This window comes from Peromyscus californicus, unplaced genomic scaffold (assembly GCF_007827085.1).
Source record: "Peromyscus californicus insignis strain IS unplaced genomic scaffold, ASM782708v3 Scaffold_12__1_contigs__length_115047231, whole genome shotgun sequence".
Lineage (NCBI taxonomy): Eukaryota > Metazoa > Chordata > Mammalia > Rodentia > Cricetidae > Peromyscus > Peromyscus californicus.
Genome location: NW_026294413.1, coordinates 98,413,560 through 98,427,895, shown reverse-complemented (window position 1 = coordinate 98,427,895; position 14,336 = coordinate 98,413,560). Strand labels below are relative to the sequence as shown.

Sequence of the window (14,336 nt, the reverse complement as noted above, 5' to 3'; positions counted from 1 at the left end):
GTGTTGTAGGACTGAGGGCTATAGTGCCATAGTAAAGCATGTGCAACGTCCCGAGTCCAATCCTCAGCACCAAAATAAAGAAAATTAAATCATACTTGTTTTCCTTAATCTTTTCCCATCTTCTTACCTCTAGCCTTAAGCCAAATTGAAATTAGATGCCCTTAAGTTTTACATGTGGTCTAAAACTGAGATTCATGGAAGGAACTACTGTACTATCCCAAATGTTACTTTTAGACTCTTTTTCCCCCTTCCTTGTTGTCATAATGTTTCTCTAGTTCTTTGTTCCCAAGTTATTCCTGGAATTTATGCAAATATAAGACTCTAAGCAGCTTCTACCAATTGGTTAGAAATTGGCTCTTTGGTTAAAATATAAGTGCTCTCCTTTCTTGATATCTGTTTACTTTCTTATACGAGAGAGAGAGAGAGAGGGAGAGAGAGAGAGAGAGAGAGAGAGAGAGAGAGAGAGAGAGAGAGAGAGAGAGAGAAATGAAATGCATAGTGTTTCTGTCATTCTTCTGGGACTTCTCAATGCCTAGCTCTTGTGCTGCTAGCACACCTCTCATAATGTACCCACTGCTCACAACTCTGCATGTGATTTCCTACAGTATTCAAAGGCGGACAGACATCCTGTGACTGCACTGGAGAAAATAATGGAGTCAAGTTTTGCGGGTCCCCAGTCATTCCCTGAGGTCCCTTCTCCTGACAGAGGAAGCCAGCTTGTCAAGCACCACAGGTACTGTTAGCTAATCATGGTGGGAGTGGGTGAGTTCACAGGAGAAGTTGACACATGCCAGAGGATGGCTACAGGATCCACAAGTCCCATAGAGGTGATTATTCTTGCTACCATATAACAGGCTATCTGTGGAGGTGATGTTCAGGCAGCCAATAGCCAGGAAGCAAATTCTTCAGTTTTTTCTCAGCAGCATCACTCTCTCTACAAAAGCATAAAGGAACTACTAGCTTTCATCAGAGCTGCAGGCACAGACCAGTGAGTGAAGCAATTGCACTCTGAAAAACTATTAGAAGTTTGATTTTTTTCCCCTAGTCTTCCTTGTCCCTGGTTGCAAAGCTAATGTCTAATTCTCCTCTAGGCAGCTGATGTGACATGCACCAAGAGTTCCAAATGTTCCTCACAAAAGAGAAGTTTCCAGAGACAAATCCTGGAAAGTACCCTCTCTGGGCCTGTAAGATATTCTCTTATCTGAGGAGTGCCATCTTTGTGTGTGTGTGTAAGCTGATCATAGAAACTATTTCTTTGGAGGTGAAGACCAGCTACAAAGTCAATTGATGCGTCACAGGAAATTTTCAAGCTGGGCATGTTCTCCAGCATCTTTTCATCCATATGGTTGTGGGCTATACATGAGGAATCTATTTTTAAAAATCAGTGATATATAGTCCAAACCGAAGGGTAGGTTTGGAACTAATACTAGAGCATACATCATGTTTTTGTGTACTAAAATGAATATCTTTAATTTGTAAAAGTTGTCCAACGACTGAACATTTTTTTCCTTAGTGATAAGCAGTTTTTAATATTTTCAAATCATATGTATGTGTGTATATTTTATATATAAAGTAAACTTTTTAAAGTTGCATCAATTATTTCTAGCAATAGATGATAATGTTCACTTTGTACATTAGCAAGATAGAAACGCACAACAGAAGAGCTGACTTCCTGCTCTCCTCTTCGAAAGACTATTTTCCTGGCAGTATTTCCTATGAGAGTTTCAGTTACTCTAACATTGAGCCCACTAAACCCCAGTAGCAGAAGGTGATGTTTATTCTCATACCTCTTTAGTAGTCAGATTCTAGGGTACCAAGGATTTGACAAAGAAAATAATTTCGGTATCTTCAACTTAGGATTGAAATAGTTTGCATCAGTTATTATTGGCAAGTCTGCAGTATGTCATCACTTGCATTTAGATAATTCCTGTTAAAACAGCCTTTTACTCTGCTTGACCTCATAGAAGCTGCCTTAATTAGAGAAATGAAGTCCAACATCGATAGCCTTTTAAAAGGCAAATAGTTTCTCCAAAACAGTGTCATCCTCTACTTATTCTGAAATGTATTATAGTAGTTATCTACCCTGTCAAGTAAAATAGTATAATATTATTCTGCAACATGTTATAGCAAAAAATATTTTGAATTCGAGATTTTTAAATGATAGCTTCTGCCATGTTGGAACTACAACACCACTGTGTCCAGTTAGTTTTTGTCAGTCTCCAATCCTCAGCTTTGATTGTGGTTTCTAGAACTCCAAGATTAAATGAGGGTGTCTTTAAAGACACTTCCTTTTGTTTTTTGTTTTGTTTTGTTTTATTTTGTTAGTTCAATGACATTGCAGTATCTGTTGACATAGCTTGTATGTTGATAGATGGGGAAGGGTTGATTTATGAAGTGCTTTTAGAACTTGAAATTATAGTTTAATACATCATAGCTTTTGTTTTTTAAAACATACAATAGACTAAACAGCTTTATGATTGATAACCTGCATACTGATTTATATATCCTTCCAACCACTCCGTAATTTCCTGAATGTCCCTGGGTTAGAAGGCCTGAATCTCTGATTGATCAATAGGTCTACAACTGTTTTTGAAGATGGGTCACTACTTCACACTGGTAGACCTTGTTTTGACAGTTCAGCAAGCTATGAATAATTAATTTCTTGTTGTGTACTGAAAATATGACTCCCTTGGATGCCTTATTTATGAAACAAAGCTATTAATCTGAAACCGTTATTTCTAATGTTTAGTAAAAACCCTACCTGTTTAAAAAAACTGTTGAGGCATATCATTTTATTGTATTATATTTTGGCAATCTAACTTCCTCATAACGGCATCAATATAGGTTGCCAACAGTGACGGGAGACCAGAACATCTAATGACACAGATAAGCCTTTGTATTGCCAGTTATGGCATAGTAATGAATAGAACACGTGATGATGTGTACCTCACATGTATTGACCTCACACGGGACACTTAGTGTACTTGAACTCTTTCATCTCTGATGTGAGCCCACACACATACCTTGCTTTGGCCTGTTCCCTCCCCCATTCTCATTCAAATCACTTTCTCTGCAAAGCTTTATGTATCAGGTGACCTTCAGACTTCCTGTCCTCTGGCTTCTGGTGTATCAGAGGTATGGGTGAGGGATGGAAGGCCTGGGAAAATGAGGTCATAGTCATTCTATTCCTTGCCTCAGTCATGCCCCACTCTGGTCTTCTGGGACCACAGAGCCTGCCACCTGACTTGGTCCTTCCAAAGCTGCCTCTATTCTGGAAAGTGCTTCTTCTCCTTGATAGTGATGGCTTCCTATTGTTAGTGGCCTGAGGTGCATTAATGTCATTTGTAGCTTCATTTCTTTTCTTCCCAAGTAATGACCACTGACCATACCTCTTATAATCTCCTCAACTGGTCCAAGTTAAAGAGACTCTTATTTCCCTCCAAGATTCTGGCATAGTTGTCTTCCTTAGCATCGTGTTTCTAGCAGCAGAGAGATCTGAGATTTATACCCAGATGCAGCTCACTATGGTGCAAAAGCCCCCAAATCCTGGATCCTAATTCATATGTGAATAGACAGAGTGAAGGGAGAGGAAGAGAGTCACTGTTCAAGAGCTCCTTAAAGATGTTGTCTAATATTGAATGTGATGACCATGTTGTTAGCATTTGGGGAATTCAACCTACAGCAGATGACATGGCTAACAACTAAAACATCATGACTGACATCATTTGCTGTCTGCACAAAATTGAGAAGTTAATGTCGACCTGCCACCTTAACAGAGCCACCAAGATGGCTGTGAGCACTCAAGGATCAATTTCTCAAACTCCCAGTAAAAATATTTGCAAATATTTGCAAAATTTACCAGGCATGGCAGTGCAAGCCTTTAATCCCAGCACTTAAGAAGCATAGACAGACGGATCTCTGTCAAGGCCAGTCTGGTCTATACAGCAAGTTTCACGTTAGCCAGAGCTACACAGTAATTCCCTAACACCAGGCCCCCCTTTTTTTGCTAAACACATTTTATAGTTATAAAATAGGAATAATGATAATATTGATGGAAAAAGCGACAAAACCCAAATGGTAGAATGATAGGGGTATAATTGCTTTGGGAGGCTTTCCCCCGTGAGTACACTGCTGAGTTTTGAATATTTTTCATCCTGGCCTATACAGTTGCAGTGATTTTTTTCAGATGACGTGGGTGCAGCAAGAGATTTTGAGCTCACTGTATGCTCATGAAGAACTGTTTGGACTACATGACATGCAATCTCATGGAACACATGGGTTTGAACACAGGCAACTCACTCAGTAGGATGCGGAAAGGAATCAATAAGGAATCTTTGATCAACTTCAACTTGCCAATCTATCTTCATAGAATCCAGTTCTTTTAATACAGTCTATGAATAAGGGCTCACTTTGTTAAGTCACTTAATGCCTTTTGTCCTTGATGGCCTCTACAAATGGTCAGTCATGTGGGAAGTTTGGATTTGTACAGTCAAGAAAATCTAAGCAGGTGCATATTCAAAGCAAACTCAAATGCAAAACTAGTTTCTGGCGACTGATGAAAATCTGGGATGGTAAACTGAGAATTTAACACATATTTGAAAGAAAGAATGTCAATTAAAGTAAAGCCTGTTTATCCTAACACTAAGAAATGGAAATTCTGCCATAAATCCCCTCTAGGCTTCCTGTGTTTTGTTCTCATCACTGCCTAATAAGTGCATTTTTATTCCAATTAGAAGACAGCCACTGTGGCTTGGGAAATCAGGGTGGAGGGGAACTGGGATCCTGAGGCTCCCTTAAACCCATTTCTGTCTTAGCTAGAAAGCCAGACACAGGGAATTCTTGTTCTCAAAACCTCCAAGAGTAAGTGAATTAAGCTACTTCTAATTTTATCTGAGTATATATTTGACATTCATAGCATAGAACTTTAAGGATGTGCAGTATAAATTCAATGTCTGAGACATTTCTTAGAGGTTATTATAATCTCTTTGCTTTGTTGATTTGGTTTTATTTTCCCAACTTAGCAGGAGTATTTCTTCTTGCTGCAGCCCAGGACAGAGGAGTGGGATGCTGCACAGGAGTACCTTCAGAAGGACACCACCTTCACCCCGAAGTCGACTGGGTGGGATTGCAGGACCAGCATATCAGCAACTGGAAGAGTCAAGGATCCCAGACCAGGATACGATACCTTGCCAAGGGTAGGTCTTAAAGCAAGGGACTTACAAGGGAGACTGTAAGACGTTTGACACTAGTACTGGGTGGTGGAGGCACGCGCCTTTAACCCAGCACTTGGGAGAAACCCTGTTAAAAAAAGAAAAAAAAAGAAGTTTGACACTAGGTTAGTATATAACTGTTTTTTTTTAAAAAAAGAAAAGCTTTCTTAGGATGACTAAATTATCCTTTCATCAGTAATATAGAAAAATATATTTAACTTTCTGATCAGCAGTATGAACAAAACTCTAAAATATAGCCTATAACATAAATATGATATCTATTTCCACCCAGTATTCTTGAAAGTAGGGGTTAGGTAAATATTAAGAGAAGAGAGTCACAGAGAAATGCTCAGAACTCCGATGTCTTCATTATTTGTGCTATGGAGGTATCAGGGATTTTGGACCCCATGGCTATATTGCCTACAGTACAAAGGCATCATGTCCTCTAGGTAGAACAACATCCCATGGGCTCAAGGTATAGTGAGTGAGTAGAATTCAAGATGGGTTCTAGTCACAACTATGCTCTTGGTATAAACAACTCAAGCATACATGGAATAAGTAAGTTATCATTAAAGTTGGATCCCTGTCCTTTATGACTTGTGTCAATTTCAGAAAATGTTGTCATCTGGGCTCAAGCTTTATTTGGATTTAAACCTCCCAAATATCATTGGCCATATCAAAAAAGAAGTTTTAAGAACCTGGGTCAGACACATGGTATTCACAGAAACAGTTTTTGCTGTAGTAATTCTCATAATGCTATCATTAATTTCAAGAATCTAGATTTACTCTAGATATTTCTAGAGTTGGGCTCTACTTGTGTCTAGCAGTTGACTTTCTGAATGAGCTGGACTGGGTTTCTATGCAGTTTTGGTTCATGTGACTACTTCACATCATTTGTTTCAGTCCTGAGACCATAGCAGGTAGGATGTGCAGCTCAGAGCCATTGCATTTCTCTTTTCTGCTAGATGTGGAATAGATGGACTGTTGTCCTGACTGATCAAGCTTGACATAGGTTTCTTTAAGAAGAAAGAATCTTAGGAGATGGGATATAAATAGCCTGTGGCTATACTTTGTAATTTTGGAGATATTACAAAAGGACCATTCCTCCAGATTTAAGGCATGACTGCAAATTCAGTTTGACAACTAAATTGTCCAAAATGTGTGATGCAGAAGCAGTTGGTATTTTGCTTGGCCTTACCTGTGACAGGGGGCTTCCATTTAACCTGTACCTATATTGACTCTGTAACTACTTTGTCAGTAACCAATGGTGATTCACACGAGTATGTAAATGTGCACACACTTTCTTTCCCTATGGTGAATAATAGAATGTGTGAGTGTCTAGAAAACCCATCGTGTACTGTAATATTTTTCCTCTTGGCCACAATGGCTCTCACCCCAAATGTTCCTGATGCAAGGAGACTCCGAACCTGTGGCTAGTTGTGGTTGGAATCACACATTCACAGACCTTCCAGGGGTCAAAGGATTCATTCCCTGCCTTGCCTTTTCCCTCCTGGGTCAGCATAGTTGTAATTTTGTGTTGGCTCAGTCACTACTAGATTGGCAATCATCTCTGTAGCTGGCTGTCCACATACATTTTCTCTGTGTCATATGCACCCAATGTTGATAAATGTTGACTCTGTAAGTCACTCTGCCTCAGCACAATGAATCTTGGGGAGTAATCTCATCTTCAGTTCTTAAAAACAGCTATTTTCCACTCCTGGGGGACTGACTGTCTCTTAGGACTGGAAATGGGGTTGGTAATAGAATTTCACAGCTAACATTCTTCAAATCTGCCCTTAGCCTGAAATGGGAGTGAATGAATTTGCAAGACCCATCAGCCATCTGTTACTATTTACCAAGCATGTGGTTGTTGTCTGCTAACTAGGCTTCATGTATGTGGCTTCTCTCCTGGGTAGGAAAGTCTGCCCAGCTTGAACACATGACCTACCCTAGTGCAGCAGGACTTTTATAATGGGGTAGATAGCAGATTGAGGATACCTTTCTCTGACTGGAGCTTTGGGCAGTGCCAGCCCTAGGAATGATGTACAAAGCATTGTACTGGTATGTGTCGGGCCAATTAACTGATATATTACAAGCTAATAAAAGGAAATAGATTCAGAAAAGTCAGGTTAACCTCTTCAAACTGGTCATGACCCAAAACATAGTGAGTTTTCACCTCATCTAGCTAGCAACCTAATGTACCTAACTTTTATATTCTTTGAAGATGTTATTGGTGGACACCGCAAGGATAGGAAACTTTAAATGGCCAGCTCAGTGTGACATTGGTCATGAGAAAAGTGAGATCGTGTATTAGCTTTCTGACCAAATCAGCTACACAACCCAAAAAATGGATGTGCTAAAACATACCAATGGCTGACAATGTAAAATGGAATAGCCAATTGTATGGATGGTCAGTTCTATATACCTACTATCTACCTATACACTACTATACATCTCAGAAATTGAGTCTTAAGAATCAACTAGAGAAACTAAGTCCTTGGCTTGACTCCTGACTTATGACAAATCAAAAAGACACTAATTATTGTAACCTTTCTTGACTCACAGGCTTGTGGCCTCTGATTTCTTTGAAGGGTGGTAGAGAGGGCAGTCCAAAATAATATAATGATTAGTGAATGATATCAGTATCAAACTGTCAAAGAGTTGTTGAGATTGCAGATATACAGAACTCTGACTAGCTTCTATGTCACATTCCCACCTAGAAATTTAGATTCTACTTAAGCATTTGCTGAAATGTCAGAGCTGGAACCTCTCACAGTAACCCCAGGGAGGAAGTGAGGGTCACCCTTGCCTCTGGTGCAAGAGGATGGCCCAGCTGTTTTATTTAAACCTCATAGCATCACCATCCTCCAAGTATCCAAGTAGTGTGAATTACACTGCAATACACTAAGATTATATTTACACTGATTTTTACCACTGTTTGTCTGAGAGTCTAAATCACATAATGGTGTTGGTGTCTTATTCAAAATTAAATAAACCCTGGAGGACAGCTATTCTTTAATGATATCTTTACTCTGTAGCAGAAGTTTATATTTCAGCTATTGCTAGTTATTTGGTCAGTAGCTGATTTGGGAAATGAAACAGGGTAGTTAATTTCCTCCCTCTCATTTAAGTCCTTCATTCAGTATCAGGTTGAATAGGTGAATATTTGAAGTTTGGCATTAATTGCCTTTTGTTTGGCCATGCCACATTGCTGAATCATTATAGCAATCAGTTATAAACATCCTCTAAGGTAGTCAACATTTTCCAAACAGAATTTATCTATTGGTATCACCATCACATTACAGCTTATTACATTCTATCTATAGATCTACCCTGATGACATTGATGTAGATACACTATTATTTTAGTCACATTTCTTGCCTCTTTTCTGTACGTAAATATCTGAAAGTAATATTTAAATATATTAATATATTCTGGAAGTATGGTTCCAAAAACAAAACAAGAGGGCCTGAAATTTGCTCTTTCTTTTCTGTGGAGTTGGCTTATGGATCAGACCTATTTTCTGGCATATAAGACACAGGGGTAAGATTTCATAAGGAATTTTCTTATTCATGGCTGTATAAAATTAAGCACCCAAAAGGATGTTATAATCTAGTTTATCTTAGGATGTCCCTTCATTAGCCAGTTCTGAATTTTATAGTGACAATTTGATGCTTGGGTTTAAATCCTCATTCTGTTGCTTATGTAAAGGTATAACTTGAGACAGGTCATTTGAATGCCCTTTGGAATTCTCTACTAATTTATCACATAAGAATAATAAACTAAAAATTTTTTATGAGGTAGTTAGAGAAGAAAGTGCTTTTTCAAGTCACTGTGCAAATGTTAGCTGTTATGTCTGATGTTACTTAATGAGCTCTAAAAGAGTACTTTCCTTGGAGATATATTCATTCATTAATATGTTCATTAGATCAGGTTTTATTGGTGACCAACTCTATACTGGATACACTGAGAAAAGACGTGACTACTATTTACCTCTCTTTACTCAACTCTGGTGAAACTGCTCCCACTGCGACCTCACAGCAGAGGCTTCTTTGTAGCTATGCAATCCGTTTCATTGCAACAATTCTTTACATGTATAAAAACAACTTTTATTTATGTTACAATGTAAGCCAAGCCAATTAAATCTACTACATGGAAATTAAATATATTTGACTTATGCTTACATGTTAATGCTTACTATTTAAAGATAACTCACTAAGAAGTAGAACAAAATGTACCATACAGAGTCCCAAAACTTTTCTGTAAAGTCTAATACACCTGATCCACTCATACACTGGAAAGATCAAAGGAGGAAACTCACTAGACTCAAGCAGTTCAAAACTCAGATCCTGGACTCCTTGAGTTACTTGGAATGAAATACTTGTATTTGTGACAAGCCCTTGCTGAACATCAGTGCCCTCTTTCACTGCAGGGACACCAAGGAGCACTGCTGCGTTGGGAGGGTCATAAGGAATACACTTCATATTCCCCCCTGGGCAGGGAGAGGGATTAGGCATTCCTGTTCTTGTCCTCAGGTTCAGAAATGGGCCAGCAAGCACTAGGGCAAACTGTCCACAGGTCAACCTCCCAACAGCAGTTCGATTTACCTAACCTGTGTAAAGCAGAAGCCTTGCGGACCGAAATACCTGATGGTCAATAATGGGTTTCCTGATGGCTCCCAATTATAGTGACCATACCAGTCAATCAGACAGACCCAGGGCTGAGAGAGTGGATGAGTTATGAGTGAAGTAATGCCATGGTGATGTCCTGTTTGTCACGATGGAAAAGGCCACACTTACGTGCTCAATCCCCATTTACTTTGTATTCTAGGATAGAGGTCAGGAAGACTATATCCCACCTGCCTATACAGCTGTGGTGTGTTGAAAGACCCCTGGACTTAAAGTAAGAAGATCTGGGTTTGAGTCTCAGTCTGTCACTTATTTTTCTGTGTGACCTTGGGCAAGTCACTTCACTGATCTGAATTTCAATTTACTTCTCTGTCCGTGGGAGCATAGTATCCGTCTCATGGGGTTGCTGTGAGAAGTCAGTGAGATGGTGCATGTGGAAAGTACTTTTTGGATGGTATGGTTCTCAGAGGCACAGTGGGGACCAGAATATGACTCTGTTTATCTTTTTTCAGGTATACATCCAATGGCTTAAGAACCCAACAAAATGCATCAATAAATATGCAACTGCCTTCAAGAGAAACAAACCCCTATTTTAATAGCTTGGATCAAAAGGACCTGGTGGGCTATTCGTCCCCAAGGGCCAACTCTGTGCCCATCATTCCTTCGATGGGTCTAGAAGAAACCTGCATGCAAATGCCAGGGATTTCTGAAGTCAAAAGCATTAAATGGTGCAAAAACTCCTATTCTGCTGACCTTGTCAATTCAAGTATTCCAGTCAGCGATTGTCTTCTAGAAGAACAACAGGAAGTGAAGATATTACTGGAGACTGTGCAGGAACAGATCCGGATTCTGACTGATGCCAGACGGTCGGAAGACTATGAGCTGGCCAGTGTGGAGACCGAGGACAGTGCGAGTGAAAACACAGCCTTTCTTCCCTTGAGTCCCACAGCCAAATCAGAACGAGAGGCACAATTTGTCTTAAGAAATGAACTGCAAAGAGACTCTGTGTTAACCAAGTGACTCGAGATGTAGGAATCTGTGCATTCTCTGCTTTGCTCAGCAGGAAAGAGAGGAAAATAAATACAAATTATTTATATGCATTAATTTAAGAGCATCTACTTAGAAAAAAACCAAATAGTCTGCCGCCCTCATATCATAGTGTTTTTTAACAAAATATTTTTTTAAAGGGAAAGAACCATTTCAGGAAGGATAAAGCTTACCACTAAAGCTTTTGGGGAGGATTCTGTATCCAATTTCAGTTAATCCCAACACCGTCCTCTTTGGCTCTTGGAAGATTTGGTAATTCCAACCTCTGGTCCCATAGTGCCAGTATCTGTATGGAAAAGAAACTGGTGTTCAACTAGCTTCAAAGAGACGAGCTATATCCCAAGAGTGGATGTGCCAGTGAGCAGGTAGCCCTGGCCATTTGGCTCTTGAGTTCCAACCCCTAAATTTCTACTCATCAATGCTCTCACCACAGTTTATGTCATGTCAAGGAATGTAGCGCTTTGTATTTGATTTTTAAAGAATGGCAGGAGAACATGAACAGGAAGGTAGATGGAAATAGGAGTAATCTGGGCAACCTTAGCCACTCTCATGTGCCATCTTTCTCTGTCATTTGGAAGCACAGAACCTCAGAGGGAGGTGTGAGATTCCTATAGGAAAAGAGACAAAAAAAGACAACGTTGTGCCACTTAAATCATGCTAATAGAAATGTTTTTCTTCGAGAGTGTTTAGAAGCTCTGAAAGGGCACCTCTCAGTGTGTGTGCTTGTGTGTGTGTGTGTGTGTGTGTGTGTGTGTGTGTGTGTGTGTGTGTGTGTGTGTGTGTACCTGTGTGCACAGGTGTGAGCGTGCGAGTGTGTGGGCTTGCTCACCCAAGCACATATGCTGTATGCACATGTGTTCCTTGTACGTGTGTGTGTGCATGTGTGTGCATATTAAAGCTTGCTAAAATTTGTTCTGAAACATCAGGGAATTTAATATTCAAAAGAAATTTTCCCTCTTAGATCTTTTCACTTTAAATTTTTCCATTAACTATAATTTGGGTTAGCGAGTTCTTGAACCAAGGTAACTTGCATGGTGGGGTCTTATAAAAACTCTTGACAATGTCTACACCATTTTCTGATGTGAATATTATTGAAAAGGACAGTCTTTGGCTTATTGATATCAGTATCACAAAACAAATTAATGGAGGATGTTGTATTTATTTTGAATCATTTACTTAAATTACTGACATAATCCAATTATCAAATTAACAATTGACCATTTTATTTCTTGTCAAACTCATTGCTATTTTACAGTAAGTTTGCTCTGTGTAGACAGAGGCACTGGATTCTCTGGTTAACATGGAAGGGATAAATTGTTAAAAATCACAAATCCCAGACTATTCAGTTCACAAGCAATGCCCCCAAACAGTAAATTGTGTTGTATGTTCATTTGGAATAAAGCAATATTTTTACCACTGCTAAGGTGAACTGAAAAACCTCCTGAAGATGTGTCTGTTTTATTTTCCCTTATTTTCATGGGGCATTCAAGGAAACTAGTGTTCACATACCCAGTCTTTATCTGATTATTGGTGGTGTTGTTATGTTTACACTGTTTCAATAAAAAGGCACAGTATTTGAAAGTACATAAAAGATTTCTTTTACTGTAGTTTGGGGAAAGCTTGGTTAAAATTTCAAAGCTTGGTTTCAAGCAGAGAAAACAGACAATTCTTACTTGAGGTAAGTTATTTCTGTTAAATACATTGCAAGTTGTTATCTGTGAATGTTCATTGATAATAGATAGAATACCATCCAGGGAAAAGGAAGAGCATTAAAAATCTAATCAAAGCTGCTTAACAGGAATCTGAGGTCTCCTATGTTGAAAATACATTGATGGAAACCTACGTTTTATCTGTCAAAAGTTTTGTGTCATAATTAGTTGCCATTATAGTGTGGTTGTTTTCAATAGAGCAGTAAGACTGTTAGTGCTTTCAAAAATTATGGATTTTTAATGTCTTCTCACTCAACTTAATTTTCACTTGAAAATATTTTCTATTTATGAAAATTATAGAATTTGTTTGTAGGTCTATAGGACCCTGAAAGTTGAGCATCTGCTGGAGCATTACGTTGTTTTTTACTCCAAGTATTAACAACTGTGAGGCCATGCTGCTCTATTGAGGTCGACATCGTTTGTTTTGGTTTTTTTCATTTGTTGGTATGTTTTGTTTTTTCCTTAAAATGTTACCTATTGTTTATCTAAAGGAACCATCATCTGCCTAGGAGGGCAGATATTCTGAGCAACTGAGGTTATTTTAATGTATCCTTTATACCCCAAACGTAAGATCAATGAAACAAGTCTCAATACAACAACATCTTATTTAAATAAAGGAAGGATTTCATACCATATGATTATACCACAAAACTTTCCCCCACATTCTGAAGACAATGGGTATCAGGCACATCTACTGGCCATGTTATGGAAAGTTTACAATCATTACTACTGTTTTGAACACTCAAGACAAAATCCTTCATAGAAAGAGCTACTTGTGGCAGTTTCTGTGGTCTTTGTCTCCTTTAGAAACAGGAAGCACTACTACAAAGTGTCTAAGCTCAAAGGGCACATCTTAGATCACCAGCTGACAAGTGCCAAGTGCAGATAGCACTGAGGCTTTCTACACTAACCTGACCTGGTAGATCCCTGGAGCCATCATTGCTTTGTTCTTCAAACTCATGTGCTTACAAGGACATGGTAATTTATACATCATGCCTTTGAATTTGCTTCATTTCTCTTGTCTTTATTATGGGAACCAATATTTGAATATTTGTAATTAAATAAGCTACACATTCATCTCTAACTGGAGACTGAATACAACTCATTTTTTTTTATTTTAGTCATTTCCTGGTATGTCTTTTTTAATATAAAACACTGTTGTTTTAAATTACTGGTAGCTATTGTGCAGTGCTGTAGCTCACAATATGACCAATCTTAAGTTACTAAGGTAGAGTAGAAATGATGTAGGAAAGTTAGCATCTGTGGTTTTTTTTTCTTCCTATGTATATTAAACACTTTCTTTCAGACTCTACCCTGGTAGCTACCTTGCTATCAATTAAGGTCAATTCATCACACATCACTTTTTAAGTATCAAGAGAAGAGACAGAACAGTACTGCTCTCAGGACTTCATAAAGTAGTTAGATAACACAGAGACCAAAAAGAGTAGAGGGCCATATAGACTTCAGAACACCCCTCAGTTGTGAGATGAATAAGAACTACAGTATAGAAGGGCCCTGGTGACCAGCGCTGAGCCTGCCAGTAGCCAGGTCTCCACCAGAATACATTCAACACTTGCAGCCATCACTAAACCTCTATCTTGCCATATGGTGCTATAGGAAATCATGAGTGCTAATGTGAGTGTGAGGGTGTGGGGTGAGCTCTGATTCCAGCCCTGTGAACCTGAGATTAAGTGCTAAGATACTTTTCTCAATTGAGTATATAGTATATCTAGGAACACAGG

At 38.9% G+C, this 14,336-nt stretch overlaps 1 protein-coding gene across 10 annotated transcripts in view; it reads left to right on the top strand.

The window, feature by feature from the left end:
- Nrg3 (neuregulin 3) overlaps window positions 1-12,331 on the top strand; it is a 1,068,996-nt gene extending 1,056,665 nt beyond the window's left edge. For 3 of the 10 annotated variants that reach the window (XM_052734005.1, XM_052734002.1, XM_052734000.1), the window contains 4 exons: window positions 606-733; window positions 5,022-5,195; window positions 10,041-10,112; window positions 10,351-12,331. In XM_052734005.1, coding sequence (XP_052589965.1) covers window positions 606-733; window positions 5,022-5,195; window positions 10,041-10,112; window positions 10,351-10,858 — 882 coding nt within the window. In that variant the 3' untranslated portion in view covers window positions 10,859-12,331. The remainder of the gene's footprint in view (window positions 1-605; window positions 734-5,021; window positions 5,196-10,040; window positions 10,113-10,350) is intronic. The other 7 variants (XM_052734004.1, XM_052734003.1, XM_052734010.1 and 4 more) reach the window with 4 other exon arrangements.
- The last annotated feature ends 2,005 nt before the right edge of the window (window positions 12,332-14,336 follow it).